The 20,521-nt window shown below is 50.4% G+C and overlaps 2 protein-coding genes across 4 annotated transcripts in view; one reads left to right on the plus strand and one right to left on the minus strand.

The window, feature by feature from the left end:
- Window positions 1-7,300: 7,300 nt before the first annotated feature.
- On the minus strand, window positions 7,301-12,848 carry NAIF1 (nuclear apoptosis inducing factor 1). The gene is made up of 2 exons (XM_004269173.3): window positions 11,500-12,848; window positions 7,301-9,853 (listed from the first exon to the last, which is right to left on the minus strand). Exons 1-2 carry the CDS (start codon window positions 12,008-12,010, stop codon window positions 9,381-9,383), a joined length of 984 nt encoding a protein of 327 aa, XP_004269221.1. The 5' UTR covers window positions 12,011-12,848; the 3' UTR covers window positions 7,301-9,380.
- A 125-nt stretch (window positions 12,849-12,973) lies between these two features.
- Window positions 12,974-20,521, plus strand: part of SLC25A25 (solute carrier family 25 member 25) — a 33,135-nt gene continuing 25,587 nt past the window's right edge. Inside the window, exon 1 of one of the 3 annotated variants that reach the window (XM_033427114.2) lies at window positions 12,974-13,460. In XM_033427114.2, coding sequence (XP_033283005.1) covers window positions 13,206-13,460 — 255 coding nt within the window. In that variant the 5' untranslated portion in view covers window positions 12,974-13,205. The remainder of the gene's footprint in view (window positions 13,461-20,521) is intronic. The other 2 variants (XM_012532784.3, XM_004269168.3) reach the window with 2 other exon arrangements.

Genomic DNA, 20,521 nt, shown 5'->3' on the forward strand with positions numbered 1-20,521 from the left:
AATAGAATATTACTCAGCCATAAAAAGAAATGAAATTGAGTTATTTGTAGTGAGGTGGATGGACCTAGAGTCTGTCATACAGAGTGAAGTAAGTCAGAAAGAGAAAAACAAATACCGTATGCTAACGCATATATATGGAATCTAAAAAAAAAAAAAAGAAAGGAAAAAAAAGGTACTGATGAACCTAGTTGCAGAGCAGGAATAAAGAGGTAGACATAGAAAATGGACTTGAGGACATGGGGTGGGAGGGAGAAGCTGGGACGAAGTGAGAGTAGCATCGACATATATACACTACCGAACGTAAAATAGTTGGCTGGTGGGAAGCAGCAGCATAGCACAGGGAGATCAGCTCAGTGCTTTGTGATGACGTAAAGGGGTGGGATAGGGAGGATGGGAGGGAGGCTCAAGAGGGAAGGGATGTGGGGACATGTGTAGGCATACGGCTGATTCACTTTGTTGTGCAACAGAGACTAACACAGTATTGCAAAGCAATTATACTCCAATAAGGATCTATTAAAAAAGAAAAAAGAAATTGCTGCATTCAAGTACTCAAACCCCGGCTGAAATCTTTCTTAGATTTCAGCTGCTTAGCCTTTCCTTGGTTGGCTTCATTATTAGATGGGCTTAGGTTAGGTGACCTTCCCAGAGCCTCGGGTTTTCATCCCACCAGCTTGGAAACAGCAATGGAAAGAGCCAAAGTCCCAGGGCAGACTCCCATAGGTCCAATTGGGTCACATGCTCACCCTTAACCAATCACTGTGGACAGAGGAATGCTGTTCCTCTCATGGACCAGTCCTGCACCACATCCGTACCACTGCAGCCAGAATTGGGATCTCTCCCTCAAACTGAATGGACTGAGACTGGAGGAGGGATGGTTCCTCAAAGAAAAACCACAGCCAGGAGGAGCCCTGGGTGTTGAGCAGGCACTAAAAACAGCCATAGGAGATCATGGAGGCCTTTTGGTCCAAACTCGCACCTGGACAGGACCCTGTTGGAGGCCTGGCTGGAAAGTGGCCAGTCCCCGTCTGTGCTTGGTTCCTGACAGGCAGGTGGCACGTGACTATCACTGCCACGTGTGTCATGACTGACTCAGCTCGGAGCCAAGTAAAGAGCCCAGGTCAGATCCTCCCACTGAGTCAGGCCTAGCCTGGGCAAAGGAGGGGTATCCAGGAGGGACCACCTTCCTAGGAACCATTCCAGCTAGGATGGCCCACACCCATCATATGGATGGGGAGACTGAGGCGCAAGAGAAAGAGGGATCTGGTGCCCAGACCTCCTGCCTACCAACCTCTGCCTTCCTCTGGCTCCTCCTGAGGGGTACAGACTGGTCCCCAAAGGGTGACGTACAGCTTGCAACCTGACATCCATGGCTTGACTTTAGCCCACAGGTGTGTTTCACTTGCCTTGCACAGGCTTTACAAATATTTAGTAGTTGAAATATTTAAACTGGGAGATTTCTCATAAAAGCCCAGATTTCTGGCTGCTTTTGTAAAAAGGGACTACCTGGAAGGGCGGGCCCACATTCCTGCCTGTCAGGATTGCCTAAAGCCTAGAGTACAGCCTCTATCTAGCTAACCTCCTGCAGATGCAGGCAGGAACCTGTTATCTGAGCCAAGGGATTCTTACCTGAGTGGCTGTAGGCTGTAGGCCTCAGGATCCACAGAATCCTTGGAGAATGTGCTGTCAGGGGTCCTCAGGAAGGCCCCTTCCTGCCTCTTCCTCTCTTCATATCCATTACCTTTCACAGGCCAGGCTCTGTGTGGAGCTCCTGGGCACAGACAGCCCCTGCATCACCCACCTACTCCATTTATCTCATTTAATCCTCTCATCAGCTCTCAGCAGAAGGGGGCTGCACAGGAGGGGAAACCCCACAGCCCAGCGGGGAGGTGTGACCCGCCCAAGGTCACAACACTCAGGTGGGGCAGGGCCACTCAGGGTGGGGTTCCTGACACATCTGTCACAGGTCCAGGGTCCAGGCCACAGCTCCAGAAGGCTGATTCACGCTCAGCCTCTCATGAGAGGCTGACTCATAAGGAGGAGGCTGTGTGCCAGACACACCTGGGATAGACTCCCAGCTCTGCCTTTTACAAACGATGTGCCACCAGGTGAGTCCTGGCTTTAGTCTCTTCATCTATCAAATGGGGAAATGCAAAACATCTTATGGGAATGCTGTTGACATTTAATTCAACCCACACCGCAATAAAAAGTGGATTAGGGACTTCCCTCGTGCCTCAGTAGTTAAGAATCTGCCTGCTAATGCAGGGGACACGGGTTTGAGCCCTGGTCCAGGAAGATCCCTCTTGGTGTGGAGCAACTAAGCCCGTGTGCCACAACTACTGAGCCTGCGCTCTAGAGCCTGTGCTCCACAACAGGAGAAGCCACTGCAGTGAGAAGCCCATGCATCGCAATGAAGTGTAGTCCCCGCTCTCCACAACTAGAGAGAAAGCCTGCAAGCAGCAATGAAGACCCAACGCAGCCAAAACATAAATAAATAAATAGATAGATAAATAAATAAATAAAATTACTTTACAAAAATGTGGATTAAATAGATATCCAGGGACTGTGCCATGTACTTGACAGGAAACTATAAGACAGATGTTATTGCCGTAGGACAGTTGTTCTTTTTTATTTTTTGGTTGTTCTGGGCAGCTTGCAGGATCTTAGTTCCCCAACCAGGGATTGAACACAGGCCATGGCAGTGAAAGTGCCGAGTCCTAACCAATGGACTGCCAGGAACTTCCCAGGACAGCTGTTTTTAACTGGGGGTGATTTTGCTCTCCCCACCATGGGACACTTGGCAATGTCTGGATACATTTCTGATCATCATGACTGGAGCGGGGGGACATGCTACTGGTATCCAGTGTACAGAGGTCAGGATGCCGCTAAGTACCTTACAGCACATAAGACAGCCTCCCACAACACGGAATGATCCAGCCCAACATGACAATTGTGTTGAGCTTGAGAAACCCTCCTATAGCAGGACCCAAACATTTAAAAGTGCGATAAAATTAAAATTTAAAAGGGGGGGAGGGATAAATTGGGAGATTGGGATTGACATATACACACTAGTATACATAAAATAGGTAACTAATAAGAACCTACAGCACAGGGAACTCTACTCAATACTCTGTAATGACCTATATGGGAAAAGAATCTAAAAAAGAGTGGATATATGTATATGTATAACTGATTCACTTTGCTGTACAGCAGAAACCAACACAACATTGTAAATCAACTATACTCCAATAAAAATTAATTTAAAAAAACATAAAATTAAATTAAAAAATAAAAGTGCGATTACAGCACAGTGTGAGGGAGGAAACACAGGGTGTGACCGAATAATGCTCCCTGACGCCCAAGCTGGATGTGAAGGATGAATAGGAATTAGGAAAGGGATGAGCAAGAAAGTTGTTCTGGGCAAGAGGAACAGCAGAGACAAAGGTTTGGAGGGTAGAAGGAGCCCAGCATCTTTAAGGAAGTAAATTTTCTTTTGTTTCCGCCCCCGACCATACCCCCCAGTTTTATTGAGATATAAATGACAAGGAAGTAAACTTTCAGTGTGGCTGGAAAGGAGTACAAAGTAGGAAGCAGCATCAGACCATGTCTGTAAGTTACGTTCAAGAGCTTATACTTCAATTCGAGAGTTGAGGAAAGTCACTGAAGGGATAGAACAGGGAGAAGCCTGGTTAGATTTGCTTCAAAAGACCATCCTCAGAAAGGCCTGGAGGCAGGGAGGCCAGTGAAGAGGCTGCTGTGGGCAACCCAGGTGAGAGAGAAGGCAGGGTTGGATTTGGGAAGAGAGAGACAGATTGGACAGATTTAAGGAATGTCCGGAGGACTCTTAACAGATAGTGGATGTGAGGGGCGAGGCAGTAGGAGGAACCAAGGATGTCACCTGGGCAACCGGGGGAAGGACGGTGCCATTCGCAGAGCTGGGCTATAGCTGGTAACAAAGTGGACAAGGTCGCTGAAGCCCAGAGGCTCCCAGTGAGGGGTCAGTTGGAAAACAAGCAAGTCCACGTGGGATGAGAGTTAGGGAGCCGACGGCAGGGGCTATGGGAGTACACAGCAGCAGGGAGCCTACCTGGGCTGGGGGTGGGGTGGGGAAGGGTCTCTTGAGCTAGTGACATCCAGGCTGAGCCCTGAGGGCTGCCCAGGAAGAGGCGGGCAGAGAGGGTGACCGTCCTGAGTCAGCAGAGAACCAGTACATTGCAGCTCAGCCTCTAGGCCTCTGTCTCTGGACAGGTCATTCTGAGAACCACGTACCCCTTTGTAAATACCACACCAAGTTTAGCTCATCTTCTCTAACCAAGAGAGTGAGTTTGTCCCTGCCTGTTCCTCTCAACAGCCACCTTGCCACCCTCCAAGGCCCTAACCGATTGTCTAGAATGTCTCCCGGAGTCAGGAAGTCTTTTCAGTGAGATTTCCAAGTGGGTCTGCACAGATGGTCCCCACCTTAGCCCCGGACTCCTTTCTAATGTATAAAGATTTCCAGAGTAAAAAGAGTCAAAGTGACCCAGGTCTTGCCAACGTTTTTCTCCTACTTTCTCCCTCTAATGTCTTGACTCAAAGCTACAGGAAATGGAATAACTTCAATAGATTCCCTTGCAAAACTTGGGGAGCTCCCTTGCCTCCTGATCGGTGCACTGCAAGCAGTCCTCAATGAGGAGGAGAGGTTATCTTTCGTGGGTCTGGAGTCCTGACACCCATTTATAATAACAGCAGCACGTTAGCTTATTTCCAACGATGGCCACCATCAGGTCCTCCTCTCCCTGTATCAGTAGCCACACCTCCATCAAGAGGTGGAGTCTAGGTACTTCCTTAGTGGTCCAGTGGCTAAGACTCCATGCTCCCAATGCAGAGGGCCCAGGTTCGATCCCTGGTCAGGGAACTAGACCCTGCATGCCGCAACTAAAAAGATCCCGCATGACGCAACGAAGATCCCACATGCGGCAAACGAAGATCCCACGTGCCGCAACTAAGACCTGGCCCAGCCAAATAAATTTTTTTTTTAAATAGAGAGAGATGGAGTCTATTCCTTCATTCCCCCAAATCTGGGCCAGCCTAGGATTGCATGACCAAGAGAATATGACAAAGTGATGCTGGCCAGATCTAAGCCTAACCTTTAAGAGGACCAGCAGTTTCCACTTCTTCATTCTCGGAACCCCCAAGCACCATGCTGTGAGGGAGCCCAAGCAGCTGCATGGAGAGGCCCAGGTAGAGGAGAACTGAGGTGCCTACCCCACCCCTGGCTCCAGATGACAGATTCAGCAGAGTGCCCAGCCCTCACGTAGCATCAGCTTACAAGACATGTGAGGGAGCCATCTTGAAAGTGGATGGGCCCCCAGGCCCAGTAAAACTGCCTCAGCCGACACTGACAAGACAGTGACAAGCTGTTTTCTCTGGGCCCTGCTCATCCTGAAAAATCATGGGCAAATAAATGATTATTGTTTTAAGCCTGTAAGTTTTAGGGTGATTTGTTACACAGTAATAGCTCACTGAAGCAGTTACCATTATTTAGCACCTACTATGTGCCAGGCACTGTGCTAAGTATTCTGTAAGCATTAACTTGTTAACTTCTCACATCAACCTCGTTAGAGAAGGATTTTTAGGTAAGGAAGCCAAGGCTTAGAGAAAGTAAATGACCTCATGCCAGGGCACACAGCCAGTAAGAAGCAGGCTGACTCCAAAGACCTGGGACACACTTGTGAGGAGTTTAGCTCCTGGCCACAAACCAATGTGTGATCTTTCAGGCCCAATCACAGGCCATTTCAAAGGCTTTATGTGGAAGGCCTCATGTGCTCTTATGCAAAGCTGCATTCCTAGCCCCGGAGCTTCCACTCTGAGGTCTCAGTTGCCTTGGCCAAGACCTTCATATCAGGAGGAGTGGGGAGACACTTTGCTCTGACTCCGTACTTTTTCTTTCCTGTCCCTTCCTGCTCTCATTCCCCCAACACACACACAAGTCTGTAAAGCAGGGGCTTCCCTCAACAGTGAAATGATTCCTCATCTGCAACACATCTGACCCTGCCCAGCACTGTCCCATGGGGAAAAATGCAACACTGGGAGAGCTGGCACTTCCCCTCTTGCTTATATCATCACAGTAAGTGATTAAAAACTTGACTGTTGGGCTTCCATGGTGGCGTAATGGTTGAGAATCTGCCTGCCAATGCAGGGGACATGGGTTTGAGCCCTGGTCCGGGAAGATCCCACATGCCGCGGAGCAACTAAGCCTGTGCACCACAACTACTGAGCCTGAGCTCTAGAGCCCGTGAGGCATACTACTGAGCCCGTGTGCCACAACTACTGAGCCTGCATGCCTAGAGCCCGTGCTCTGCAACAAGAGAGGCCACTGCAGTGAGAAGCCCACGCACCGCAATGAAGAGTAGCCCCTGCTCACCGCAACTAGAGAAAGCCCACGCGCAGCAATGAAGACCTAACACAGCCAAAAATAAAAATTAAAAAATAAATTAAAAAAAAAGAGCAGCGGTTAAAGAGATGGGCCACCCCAGGGTATAAGATAGCTGTACGACTTTAGGCAAATTTTTCAACCTCTCTGATCCTCAGTGACCTTATCTGTCAACTGAGAACAGCATTAGTACCTGATTCATGGGGCTGTTGCAAGAAGTCAATAAGGTAATGCCTATAACACCTGGGCTCGGTAACTGTCAGTTTTTATCATCACTAAATATTGGAGAGAGTGATAACTGTGTCCAGAAAGGCTGGGCTCCCTCTAGAATGAAGGCCAATCTCAAGTGAGAATCTCTGCTTAGCAGGACCGCTCAACTGTTGAACAGAAACTCCTGAGAACCAGCCCTCCCTGGGGCATTATCCTGATTCCATCTGAGTTTGTCTTCCAGTCTCTGAGCCAAAGTTCTTAACCTTCAGAAAATATCAGAATCACCCAGAGAACTTGTTTACCATGCATATTCTTAGAGCTCTCCCTCCAGGAGTCTCTTCTAGGTTTTAGATGAGGCCAGGGATTGGTTATATTAAAAACACCCCATCTAATTCTCATCCAGAGTTTGAGACACTGCCCTAAACCAGGGATAGGCAGCCTTTTGTGGAAAGGACCAGAGAGTAAATACTTTTGGCTTGTGGGCCAGATGCTCTGTCACAACTACTTAACTCTGCTATTGTAGCAGAAAAACAGCCAGACATTAAGCAGAAGAAGGGGTATGGCTGTGTTCCAATAAAACTTTATTTACAAAGACAGGTGGGCGGGCCGGATTTGACCTGTGAGCCTCTGCTCTGCCAGCCCCTATCTCTTCTATATATAACCAATGAAGACACAGACATGTATATCAAAAAAGGTGATATTTCTTTAATTTAAAATTATGATCTGGAAAGAACCAGTCAGTTGAAGTGATCCAAGCTTCCTCTTTATATCCAGTTGGAACAGACACAATACTGGCTCAGATTGCCAACCCCAGAGAAAAACGAAACCAAGCTGCAAACCCTCAGGAAGTCCCTGAAGCTACCCTGATGGGGCCATCAGGCTCCACGGAGGGAGGGCACCCAGGCTGCCAGGGGCTGCTGCTTTCCAGCCACACTGAGAAGACCTTTCCTTCTGCAACCCAACTCCCTCACTGGCCTGATTCCTCTCCACTGCTCTGTAGCTGGCACTGCACATGTACCCCGCAGAGAGGATGGTGGTAAAGCAGTCACCTCCCAACCATCTTTGGGGGCATCTTCCCGTAATTGCAACAGTGGAGCTGAGCGATTCTTAACGTGCCCAGAAGGGCAGCACCTTTGTTGTTTAGCTGAGATCTGGAGCCTTGAGTTTATTTATTTATTTTTTTTGCGGTACGCGGGCCTCTCACCGCTGCGGCCTCTCCCGTCGCGGAGCACAGGCTCCGGACGCGCAGGCTCAGCGGCCATGGCTCACGGGCCCAGCCGCTCCGCGGCATGTGGGATCCTCCCGGACCGGGGCACGAACCCGTGTCCCCTGCATCGCAGGCAGACTCTCAACCACTGCGCCACCAGGGAAGCCCTGGAGCCTTGAGTTTTAACCATCGGTCACGTGTGGCCAAGGCCTCGACAGCAAAATGGCAAACTTGGGAAATGATCGGGAAAGATGCAAGGGTCTCGGTAATTGATGGCGATTCTGAAAATGAAACAGACAAATGCCATCTGGGTAAAGTCCTTACACATGGGGAGGAAGCGCATGAAGACAGAACAGCGAACACCACCTCCTTCGGCACTCCGAGGTCGGTCTGCTCTTCCCCGAGCACAGAAGTCCAAGGTCCCACTTCTTAGGTCAGTTTCAATTCTCCCACTGCATACATTCAGGGCCAATCAGGCCTTCAGAGTCACCTCACCAGTCAGTGGGAGTCTCACAAGAACACAAGGTGCTGAATACTGTGAGAAGGGAGTCCAGGGTGCGATGCTGAGCAGGCTGTTTTCTGCACTGAGTTTTGGAAATGCACAGTCAGTAGAGAGGAAAGGAGGAAGGGCGTGGCCAGAGCTGCCCTCGGAAGGCTTCCCAGAGGGGTTCGTGAACAGAATAAATACAACCGGCTTGCAGCAAGCCTTCTGGAAGGAGCCAACAGGTCACCTCAGACCCACTGCAGTGGGGCAATAAGTAAAATTTACAGCACCCAAAGCCTGATACTCGACCTGAGTCAAAAGCTGTTGGGACAAACCACCAGAGGGCTGCGCGGGGACGCAGTGGAAGACCAGATGGCGACCAAGCTGTCCCCACCACACACAGAATTCCTGAGCCCGACGGGCTGCAGCCTGGGTGTACAGCAGGGGCAGCCCAGGGCACTAACAGGGCCCCTGCTGTGCCCGGGTGCAGTGGGGTGGGGGGACAGCACGGCACTAACTAGAGTCCCCTGAGAACTGAGGCACAGTGAGAAGGAGAAAAGGGTGGGGTTTCCTCCTCAGGCCCAGCTGTCACTCTGCCTCCCAAGGGGAGGAAGAAGATGTTTTTGTGCTACTGCCAGCACCACTGATGTTATCTTACTCCAAAGGATGGCACCTGGGTGGGGGGCGGGTATTTCCGCACAGACCCCCAAGCTGTGAGATGGTCCCCAGTGAGGGCCGACAGTTGTCCTAGTCCAAGTCTGGGTCATGTCACAAGCCCTGGCTCATGACAATATGGGTCCCATCACCAGCACCTGACCCCCACCTATCCAATCTTCAGGTTCTTAGCAGGACAGCTCAAGGGGTAGGGGGAAGAGAGTTTGGGTCACAGGAACCCAACAAATTCTTCTTCCCAGTCTGCTTCATTTCTCGGAAACCGTGGACCCCTAAATGTCTGTCAAACTGGGAGCCGTCCACACGGCCAGGCCTAGACTGAGGCCAACCACACAACCCACTTACAAGACCATGTGGTGTCATCCATTCACAGCGGAAGGCTGGCTCGACCCCTGCCCTCATTGGATGATGCTGTCCGGCTGCCCATTCTGGGCCACCTGTCCAGGGTCAGAGGCAGTGGTGGGGTTGGGCATGTTGCTCTGCAGGTAGCGGCGGAAATCTTTGATCATGGGCCGGAGGACCTGGATGAGGACGCTCAGGGCCGCCTGGGTGCCCTCCATGGCCTGAGCCTGGCGCTCTTGGGCACAGGCCTGCACCTCCTGGGAGCGACGGATCATCTGTAGCAAGTCATTCTGCTGCTCCAGGTGCTGGGCAATCTCCTTCACGTGCAGGTTGGTGACCCGCTGCTCCTGGATCAGCTTGGCTGAGTTGAGGGCTATGCGGCTCTTGAGCGCCTGTGGCTTGACTGCGGTGTCGGCATGCTGGGCCATCATCTCCACGGGGGCCTCCGCTGGCAGGGGTGGGGGGGCCTCGGCCGTGCAGTACTCCACCACTCCCTCCTCCAGCGTGTGATAGGCGGTCTCTGCGGGGACTGTGGGGAAGAAAGAGCAAAGGCAGTGGCAGGTCACCTTCTAGAAAGAGTGAGGCTAGCCATGCGGGGTGGGGAGGAGGCCATTAAGCCCTCCCCTGGCTTTATAGCCTTTCATGTATAAATCTAGAATCGAAGGGGTTTAGAATCTTAATCTACTTAATAACCAAAGGGCCAGCCCCAGATCTGGCAAAAGCAAAGATGCTAATAGTAAGACTAGCAAAAAATGCAGAGCGCCTACTACGTGCTAACCCTTTGCACTCATGAGCTCCATGAATCCCCATAATGACACCAAGAGGTAGATACTGTCACGTTCATTTTCAGAGAGGAGGTAGACTCAGAAACATGGAATGACTTGCCTAAGGTCAGCTGATTCATCAGGTCCAGGAAGAAATGCAGGTCTCCCCCAATACCAGAGTCCAATGTGTTCATAATCACCCCACTGAGCTGCTTCTGGCTAATAAAGGCAGAGCCACATGCTCCCCGAAGTGCCCCACTGGTCCGGCCTTCTTCAGTGTTTTCTTGACTTCCATGTCTTTTACAGCTAAGCAGAAAAGGAGGTGGGAGTGGGAAGGCACTAGCTAAAGTGCCCAATAAATGCCTCCCTGTCTCCTTGACCACCTTGGTCAATGGAATACCTAAAGGTCCTCCCTCTTCCAGAATAGCAACTGATTTAGACCAGTGTTTGATCCCCTTTCCCACCTCCATATCCTTGAGAAATATGACACTGTGGGGTTATGGCAGTCACACACACACACCCAATTCCCCCAAGCCCCACTGAGAATCACGGATCGAAACAGTTCCCAGCCTATCACAAAGAGCACTTAACAGTCATTGGTGCAAACCTTTATCTAACTAAAAAGTCCAACCAACCAGTTTCATTGTCATTCATAGGCGAGAACCTTTGAAGCCATTCTAGCTGGGCTGTTTGGGCCTCCAAGCATGTGGGAAAGGTCAGTCTTCTCCACCCTTTAATGCCAACATCCACTGTGTGCCCCCAACCCCACCAGGAAGCCCCCTTTCTCTTCTGAGTCCTTAGGTTCTCCCAACTGACAGTACAGTTATTCATATATTCGTCTTATCTGTCCTACTAGAATATAACCGGCCTATCTCTTAGACACCTTGGTAATCCCAGTGCCGAGCCCAGGGTTTGGCACAGAATTGCCCTAATGGTTGATGAGTGAACAGAAAGGTAGATTAACACCTGGAACCATGAGGTTCCTCAGCTGTGCCTGATGAACGTTCACCACACTGAAAACCGGAATGTCTTTGTCCAGAATCGATGTCCACCTACCTATTTATTCAACAAATATGTCCTGACTGCCTACTAGGTGCTAGGCCCTGTGTTAAGTCCTGTGGAGATATAAACATGGTCTCTGTCTTCAAGGACCACACAGTTCAGTCATGGACATGAATGGTGGCAAAACAGTGGAGAGCAAGCCAGCCCGTCAGAAGTCCAGACTGCGTGCTGAGGAAGTCCCAGAGAGAACAGGATCACTTCTGTCTGGGGATCTCTTGGAAGGCCTCATGGTCTTCCAAGACTCCCATCTGACCTTTGACCCTTGGCAGCCAACCTTCCCTGGGCTGCCCCAGCTCTTGCTGGCCCTTCCCATTTAGGCACGCCAGACTGGGTGGGAGAGGTCACTCACTCTGTGTCAGGGTGACCGTGGCTGCGGCTGCAGTAGCCGTGGGTCCAAGGGCCACGGGGTGGATCTCTGTGGTACTGGGCAGGCTGATGATGGTGGCCTCACCCAGCAGGTTGCAGATGCGCTGTTGCATGGGGGTGAGCAGTACGGGGGCTACAGCTGGGCCACCAGCGCCACTGCCACCACCTGTCCCAGGCCCACCAGCTCCGTCTTCCTCAGTGGGCCCTGGGGCCTCGCCACCCTCCACAGCCGCCCGGACCTGGGCAACCTTGCGACGGACCTCCGTCTTGAGGTCAGACCACTTCTTCTTGACCTCAGGCAGCTCCCTGCGGCAGGTGGCCACGGCATTGACCCTTCTCAGGATGCCATGCCATGCCGCGCTCTTGGCAGCCAGAGGGACCCCAGCGTTGAAGTGGTTCACCAGCAGGTGCTTCTTCAGTTCCAACTCCTCCACGATGATCTCCACCTCTCGCTCAGAAAAGTTCATTTTCCTTTTCTTGGCTGGGACGGCCATGGCCTCTCCCCACCTTGCTTTTTAAACAAACTATAATCCCCTAACTGCCCCAATTCCCCTTCTCGCCTTCCTCAGCCTTTCTCCTCACCCACCCCCCCCTACAGGGGATAGGCCGGCCTTGTCCAAGGCCAAGTACCAGGCCTTTGGTAACCCCCCTTGCTACGCAAAGTGCGTAGGGCCCAGCCCCGACCGGCCCAGCTGCTGCCAGCCAGCTGCGTAATGGCTTCCTGAATCTGCCTCTTCCGCCGGGATGTGCGGAGATCCGCCCACTTCCCCTCTTCCCGCCTCGCAGCCCTTCTCCAGGGGGACCCGCCCTCCCGGTTGGTCGCGGCTCAGATATCACGTCGATCACTAGTTCTTTCGATCTGTCGCTCAGCTAAAGAGCATGCCTACTTACTGGAATTGGCCTGATCATTGGTCTAAAGGTGTGTCTGTCGCTACAGAGCGCTCCACCCAACCTAGCCTTTGCTCACTTCCATTGGAAAGTTGTCCTGTCGTTCAATCATCAGTATTACGACTTTTACGCCGTTAAATTCAGCTATTTTATTGGTGGTTTTAGGGAGTTAGATTACCAAAACCCGGCTTCCTGAGGATTCCTAGTGCTTTCGGTCTTGAGCCGTTAGCCAGTTAATTTTCAGTTCCACCCAATGGCGCAAACTCTGCCTTGCAACCGCAGCTCACAATTGTTCCTCACGCAAATCCTACTTCCCACAGGAGACTGCGATCTCTCCTTACACGACGGCCCCTCCCATCCTTACGATTTCGCCGTCTAAACAGCGTTTCTCAATGGAAATAGGACGCGGGGCCTTCCGCCTGCCAATCACATGACTTATGCCTATCGCACCGTGATTTCCTCTCTCCTGCCCGGCTCAGCCAATCCCCGCCTCCCTCAGTTTGAATTGCCCCACGCTGAGCGGGGATCGCCCCGCCCTCTCCATTGATTCGGGTAGTCAAGGCCTGCGTGGGCAGTCCTCGGTGGGAGGTTCCGCCCCTCCGGGTGGCCCTCCGGGTCTGTGACTGGTCGGCGTCGTGCCTGGGGGTATGGCCATCCAGGCTGCGCGCGGCGGGGCGGGGCTCCCGGAAGCTGCCCATCCCGCCAGCTTGCCGGCACCTCGGAGCCCGCGCTAGTGGACTGAGGTCACCGGCGTGTCTAACGCGCTCTCCCCGCCGGCCCGTCACCCCCGCCTCGCGCCCGATGGTGAGCAGTGTGTTGTGCCGCTGCGTGGCTTCCCCGCCGCCGGACGCCGCCGCCGCCGCCTCGTCGTCCACCTCATCGCCGGCGTCCGTTGACCCTTGCGGCGGCGCCGTCTGCGGGGGCCCGGACCACCGGCTGCGCCTTTGGAGCCTTTTCCAGACTCTCGACGTCAACCGCGACGGCGGCCTGTGTGTCAACGACCTGGCCGTGGGACTTGGGCGCCTGGGACTGCACCGCACAGAGGGCGAGCTCCAGGTAGGCAACACGCACCGTCCGCATGGGCGGGGAGGGGACCCCTTCGTGCCCCCGCACCTCCGGGAGGTCCAGGTGACAGGTCTGGTCTGCACGACCGGCTTCTTTGGCAGTACCTTGGAGCTTGGCAGGCTTGGTGGACGGCCTCTCGGACTGGCTGGGACCTCCTGAGTGACAGACGGACACCCCATTTATGCCCTGTGGGGAGTAGAGCTCCTTCTTGGCCTCTGTGGGCGCTTGGGCCAGGGGGAAAGGCTCTCCCTGGGTACAGGTGGGCACCTTCTGGGCACTCTGATGGTAGAAAAGCCCCTTTTTGCTGGGGCTTTCCCCAGAGTAGAAGGCCAAGTCTCAAGAGTCCGGCTTATGTCACCTTCTGACCTCAGGACTAAGCTTTGATGCTCCCCTCTACCCATCGTTAATGGTTTCATCCATCCTCCTCCAGGAGCACCCCTCCCTCCCCTCTCGTTTCCATGCCAGTGGTGGGCCCTGATCTCGTTCCTCTCAGAAGCATGTGGGAGTTGGAAAAAATGGGAACTGAGGTTTCAGGCAGATCGTGACATGTGGGTGGTGAGAACTGACAGTTCTCATGGGTTAGATTCATCCCCAATTTGACATGCCTGTCCAGAAAATGGGATCGTGATCTCTTACAGGGTTGCAGATTAGCATGAAAGAATCTAGGGGAAAATTCTTCGTAAAAGTGAAAGTGTGGCCCACCTAGGAGGGGATTTTTTCCCCTTGTCCTAGAGTGGGCACCTGGCCAAGGGGGAAGAGGGGACACAGATGTGTTGTCCTTTCTGTATAAAAACCTCGAGCAGAGGCTGGTTCTTCCGCTTCTGTCTCTCATGGTATGTTTTCCTATCTGACTTTGTAGCTGTAGCTGCCCTTTTCCAGTATTTTATTTATTGTGGCTTAGCCTGATGTATAGCCTGGAGGAAGACTACTGAGTATTTTAAGTAAATTGTTTCTCTTCTAAGTTAGTTCCTTTGGTCCATTTGTACATACCGCAATTACAGAATCTCATAGCTAAGTGTGAAAAAAATTTTTGTTAAAACGCCAGTGAGTTAAACCAATTAGTTTGTTGGGTAGGTATACATAAAATTTTTAACTCATGTCCAGAATATCTTGGATCAACACCCAAGCTATTTAACCTAGTTAGGATAAACCTAGGAAGACCAAGGTTAACACTGTGCAAGGTAGAATCATTGGGTTAAGTCCAACAGGCTTAGAGACAAGTTTTTTTTTTAAGTCTTTTCAAGTGAGTTTTACACAAAATAGTGTTGTGAGCTGGATATTTTCCAACCCATAACTGATGAATAAATCACTTGGAAAGATAGGATGGCTGAACTCAGAGGGTCTGTGTCTTATGGGCTTGGGGAGGTGTGGGCCTAGGAGAGCCTTTCTGCTTTTATGAACCTACCCACCTGGCATATGCCACCAGGAGCATCGAGGGCTCTTGGCTAGGGGAGTGTATTCAGTGTTTATACCATGCTTTGTGCCTCATCTGGAGTCACAGTGTGTTTTCAGTTCATGGCACATCTGATATTGATCCTAATCCATTTTTTTTGGCGTAAATTTCTAAGGGCAAATAAGGAGAAGGTGATCATTTTTCTCTCCAGTATTGAAAGGAAACCTTTTAGATTAACCAAAGGGAGCCTAGCCCGTCAGGGTCACATTGGCTCTAAAATCTTTAACTCTGTGACGAAGTTCTACCATCTGAGACAATTCTTTTTCATCCTTTCGTTGTATGGCTTTAGTATGGACTACGTCTACTCTCAGCTTATGAATGTGAAATTATACAGCCTTGAGAGATTGGGAATGACCCATTTTATTTGTTTATTACCTGTGGCGGAGCACAGGCTAGTCTGTGGCGAATGGTTTAAGTATTAGAGAGAGAACCTGCCTTTTTGTGAATAGCTGGGCAACAGGAAGACACCCTGCCTCACGAACCCATACCACTTCCTGTTGCAGTAGTATCAGAATTAGCCACATGCAGAAAAAGTAGTGCTGCAGTTTTGCAGAAGTAGCAAAGGCAAAAGAGAATTTGGGGGCCCTCCAGTTCAAAATGGGTTATCTGCCATGGGAATAGGCATTGAAAAACACAACATCAAACTTCGGTAGCTGCTTCAGATAACCCACAGGACCAGTCTGAGGTGCTAGGGTTTGCACAGGAATCAGCTGTGAGGGCTTTTCAGTGGGTGATGGGCGAACCAAGGCCTTGTGACTACACAAAGCCTCCCACTAGCTAACCACCACTGGGTCAAGTTTTCTTTAGAAAAGACCAGCGATTTTTGGCATCTGCCTTTGTTTCAGAAGAAATTGGGACAGTCGAGAAAAATTTACTTAAAATGGCAGTGGGCAGGCTTCCCTGGTGGCGCAGTGGTTGAGAATCCACCTGCCAATGCAGGGGACACGGGTTCAAGCCCTGGTCTGGGAAGATCCCACATGCCGGGAGCAACTGGGCCCGTGACCCACAACTACTGAGCCTGCGCGTCTGGAGCCCGTGCTCCGCAGCAAGAGAGGCCGCGACAGTGAGAGGCCCGCGCACCGCGATGAAGAGTGGCCCCCGCTCGCCGCAACTAGAGAAAGCCCTCGCACAGAAACGAAGACCCAACGCAGCCAAAAATAAATAAATATTTTTTTTTAAAAATGGCAGTGGGCAGAGAAACCGATGGCAGCCAGCCAGAGAAATTTTCTTTGTAAAGAGCATGTGAGCAAGAAGCCTGTCCTGGGACTAAAGAAGGGAAGAGTTTATTAAAGACAGAAAAAAGATGATGACAACAGTAGCAACTTTAGGAGATGAGACTTCAGCTAGAGCTAATTATAGCATTGCCTATTTAAGGCATTTTCATGTGACCAAACAAAATCTCTGTCTGAAAACAAATTTAAAACATAGGTTAGAACTCAGGCAACCAGTTAGGGAAAGAACACAAGCTGTGTTACATGTCATCAGTTGTTCCTTCAGCTGAGGCTTGTGGGGCTCTCGTAAGGGGCTGGTGTTTGATGCAGGTGAGGATTCTAGAAGATGGAGGGGTTGAGGTTGCATATGCGCCATCTAGTTTGAGCCTCACAAACTGGGCTTTGGGGAGAACTTGAGGAGCAATCCTTTTAGAACCACATCTGTTATTCCCAAAATAGGTTTCAGGATTATCCAGAGATGATCCTGTCAAAAATGAGAATCTGCCCTGCCCTAATTCTCTCCTTGACCAGAGCAGTATATAGGAGGCAGTCTCTGTTGACCTGAAATAATCGAATGGAAGGTCATTAATATCAAGTTGGTATTGCTTAATCAAACAATACTGTTGAACTCTATACCTTTTCAGTGTTTGGCCATTTGTGGGGCAGGTATTTGCATAAGTAGCTGGACTTAGGTAAGACAGTCTACAGAAAAAGAGCCTTTTCCGTAGAAAAGGGGCAGATATAATTTGGTATAATAGAATGACACATTAGAAAAAGAAAAATGCTCTTTGCGGACTGGATTGAGTTCACATATTAAACTGATTGTGTTGTATTGTAAAATTCCTGGCTTGGAGGAATTATCAAGTCAACTAGAGGATGTTTTAAAAAATTAGTTGATATCTGGACTTCCCTGGCGGTCCAGTGGGTAAGACTCCACACTCCAATGCAGGGGGCCCGGGTTCCATCCCTGGTCAGGGAACTAGATCCCGCATGCATGCCGCAACTAAAAGATCCCGCATACTGCAACTAAGAAGTCTGCATGCCACAACTAAGAATCCCGCATGCCGCAACGAGGATCCCACGTGCCGCAACTAAGATCCGGCGCAACCAAAATAACTAATAAATAAATATTTTTTAAAAAATTAATTGATATCTGCAAAGGTGGAGCCAAGTACCCTGATCCTAAGACTGAGTGATAAATAAGAACCTACCAGAGTGGGCCTGATCTGGACCTTCAGTGGATGAATTCCTTTGATGTTCAAAGAGCCATCAATTGTTGAAGCCTCACAGAAACCACGGGGGAATGAGAAGAACAAATATTTTGCTGGTGTTCATTTCTAGCCCAGCTGAGTACACAGCCGCGGGATGAATTCAGTGAACAAAACTGTACTCAGAGAGGACTAGTCTCATTAAACTAAGTCTGAGCAGACTTTTCATTTGTTAACCGTTTCTTCTACCAGTGTGAATTTCGCAGAACCGAAGAATTTCGTCTCGGCCAGGTCACTGGCCATCGTAGGCCAGCCTCCCACCCAGTGTGGGAGGCATTCCTCCTGTGGCATCCTTCACAGAGGGTCACCCAGCCCATTCCTTTGTGGACCTAGTTGGGGCCCTTGTGAGTTCTTTCTTAGGTCAGACTGAAGTCCGTCCACTTGCATCTGCTACCCATTTGCCCCAAGGGTACCTTCAGGAGCAGCCCAGAAACGTGATCCAAGGGTCCTTGAAAACAGCTGTCTTATCTGAAAACAGCTATCCTCCTGTAATCTCTGCTGCTGCTCAAAGCAGTAGATTTCACCATGCACTTCTTCCATGGTATGCTGTCCACACTCCATGGTCCCTTCCCTGAGGCAGTGTGCCCTGGAGTTTAGACTACAGATTTTCCCTGGAAACATAACACGAAGTGAAGGAAGCCAGTCACAAAAGACCATATGTATTACATGGTCCATTTTCTATGAAAGTCCAGAATAGGGAAAGCTGTAGAGACAGAAAGTAAATTAATGGTTGCCTAGGCCTGGGAGCAGAGGGGAACGGAGAGCTAGGAAGGGGATAACTAATAATAGGTCTGGGGTTTATTTTTTGGGGGGTGTTTAATTTATTTATTTTATTTATTTTCAGCTGTGTTGGGTCTTCGTTGCTGCGTGTGGGCTTTCTCTAGCTGTGGCGAGCAGGGGGCTGCCCTTCATTGCTGTGCGTGGGCTTCTCATCGTGGTGGCTTCTCTTGTTGCAGAGCACTGGCTCTAGGCCCACGGGCTTCAGTAGTTGCAGCACGCGGGCTTCAGTAGTTGTGGCTCACAGGCTTAGTTGCTCCGCAGCATGTGGGAACTTCCCGGACCAGGGCTCGAACCCGTGTCCCCTGCATTGACAGGCGGATTCTTAACCACTGTGCCACCAGGGAAGCCCAAGGGTTCTTTTTGAGGTGATGAAAATGGTCTAAAATTGACCATGGTGGTGGTTGCACATATCTATGAATATACTAAAAGCCATCAAATTGTACACTCAAATGGGTGATTTGTATGGTATGTAAATTATATCTCAATAAGACTTCTTTAAATAACCCAGTACAGTCTTTGTGGTATAATGTAAGCCTGGGTTCAAGTATTGTATGTGCTGCTTGCGAGCTGTGTGACCTTGAGCAAGTTACCCAACCTCTCCAAGTCTTATCAGCCTCCTTATCTTGGTGGTAGGAATACCTACTTCAGTGGGTTTTTGTGGGATTGAATTAGAAGAAGTACAAAGAACCTGGGACAGGGTTCAATACAAAGTGACTTGTCCCCCCCATCGAGTCTGAAAATAAGATGCCCACAGTTGGTCGTATCCTCTACGTTTTTTTCTTAGGTTGCTGAGGTGAAAAGTGGGCTAGAGGGCTTCCCTGGTGGCGCAGTGGTTGAGAGTCCGCCTGCCGATGCAGGGGACACGGGTTCATGCCCCGGTCCGGGAAGATCCCACATGCCACGGAGCGGCTGGGCCCGTGAGCCATGGCCGCTGGGCCTGCGCGTCCGGAGCCTGTGCTCCGCTGCAGCGGGAGAGGCCACAACGGTGAGAGGCCCGCGTACCGCAAAAAAAAAAAAAAAAAAAAAAAAGTGGGCTAGAAAGAAGGAGAAGGCCTGGGGGATGTGGGTAATAAAGGGTGTGTCAGTAATAAAGGGTGTGTAGCACCCAGGGAGAGCACAGTCTCCTGTCAGCTGACAGGGCTGCGGAAAGCCCGGGCCCTATAGCTTTAAGGAAGATTAAAACAGAAAAAAAAAAGAAAAGAAAAAGAAACCCCAGTGGCAGGAGATTTCTAAGAAGTGGTCTTGTCACTCTACACCCAATGATGTCTTTGGCCCAAATGTTTCCCTGGATGGAAATGGGCCCCCTTGAGCACCATTCTTGTCAGCCTGTTGCCCGTTTCATGAGCCATAGATGGTCTTTTCTCAAATATAGAGTTCACTTTGAGGTTGTGAAAATGGAAGCTTCAAGTAGAGCTTAATTAAAACCTTTGGAGATTATGTCACTCACCTCATTAGTGTGTAGAAGTGGGACTGAGGCTGGTTGAAAGCAAAGGCAGTGGCAGAACCCAGGATTTGGACTTTGCCCAATTTAGCTCAACATACACTGCCTCCTTCCTTCCGTGGCTGGAGGTACTTAACTAATCCTTAAAACTTTGAGGCCTGGGCTTCCCTGGTGGCGCAGTGGTTAGGAGTCAGCCTGCCAATGCAGGGGACATGGGTTCGATCCCTGGCCTGGGAAGATCCCACATGCCGTGGAACAACTGAGCCCGTGCGCCACAACTGCTGAGCCTGTGCTCTAGAGCCCACAAGCCACAACTACTGAGCCTGCATGCCACAACTACTGAAGCCTGCGTGCCTAGAGCCCGTGCTCCACAACAAGAGAAGCCACGACAATGAGAAGTCCGTGCACTTCGACGAAGAGTAGTCCCTGCTCACCGCAACTAGAAAAGCCCGTGCACAGCAACGAAGCCCCAACACAGCCAAAAAAAATAAAAATAAATAATAATAATAAAACTTTGAGGTCTTTATTTTCACAGTTTGTGACAAGGAAGTATCTGTGCCATGACACCAGCTGAGCGTTTTAAGACCCCCATAGTGCTCAGGAAGCAGGGCCTGAAATGATAGGTATGCTCTGGTCTATAAAAGACTCAACACAATACCTAAAAAAAGAATTTGTTGTCTTAAAGTGCGCCTTCCTTTAAAATAAATGAATAACAAAGGTAGGACAGAAGGAGCTTCTTATCTACTTTAAACTCTTGGCTGGGAAGCTTGAAAAGGAGGTGAGTCATGGCTTATTTTCCCAGGGTCCTGGGGAAACTGGAGCCAGTGGCTGTCCCTGTTCCTGCTGCTGCTTTGTGAAGCTTTCCACATTCCATCTACCCCTGGCCTCCTGCCTCCTTT

This window comes from Orcinus orca, chromosome 6, assembly GCF_937001465.1.
Source record: "Orcinus orca chromosome 6, mOrcOrc1.1, whole genome shotgun sequence".
NCBI lineage: Eukaryota > Metazoa > Chordata > Mammalia > Artiodactyla > Delphinidae > Orcinus > Orcinus orca.

Bases quoted from the DNA above. Each gene is read 5' to 3' on its own strand.
- NAIF1 (XM_004269173.3), bottom strand. From the start codon at position 12,010: ATGGCCGTCCCAGCCAAGAAAAGGAAAATGAACTTTTCTGAGCGAGAG. The intron at 9,854-11,499 runs GTGAGTGACCTC...TCTTCCCCACAG, and splicing joins CACGGTCACCCTGACACAGA to TCCCCGCAGAGACCGCCTAT.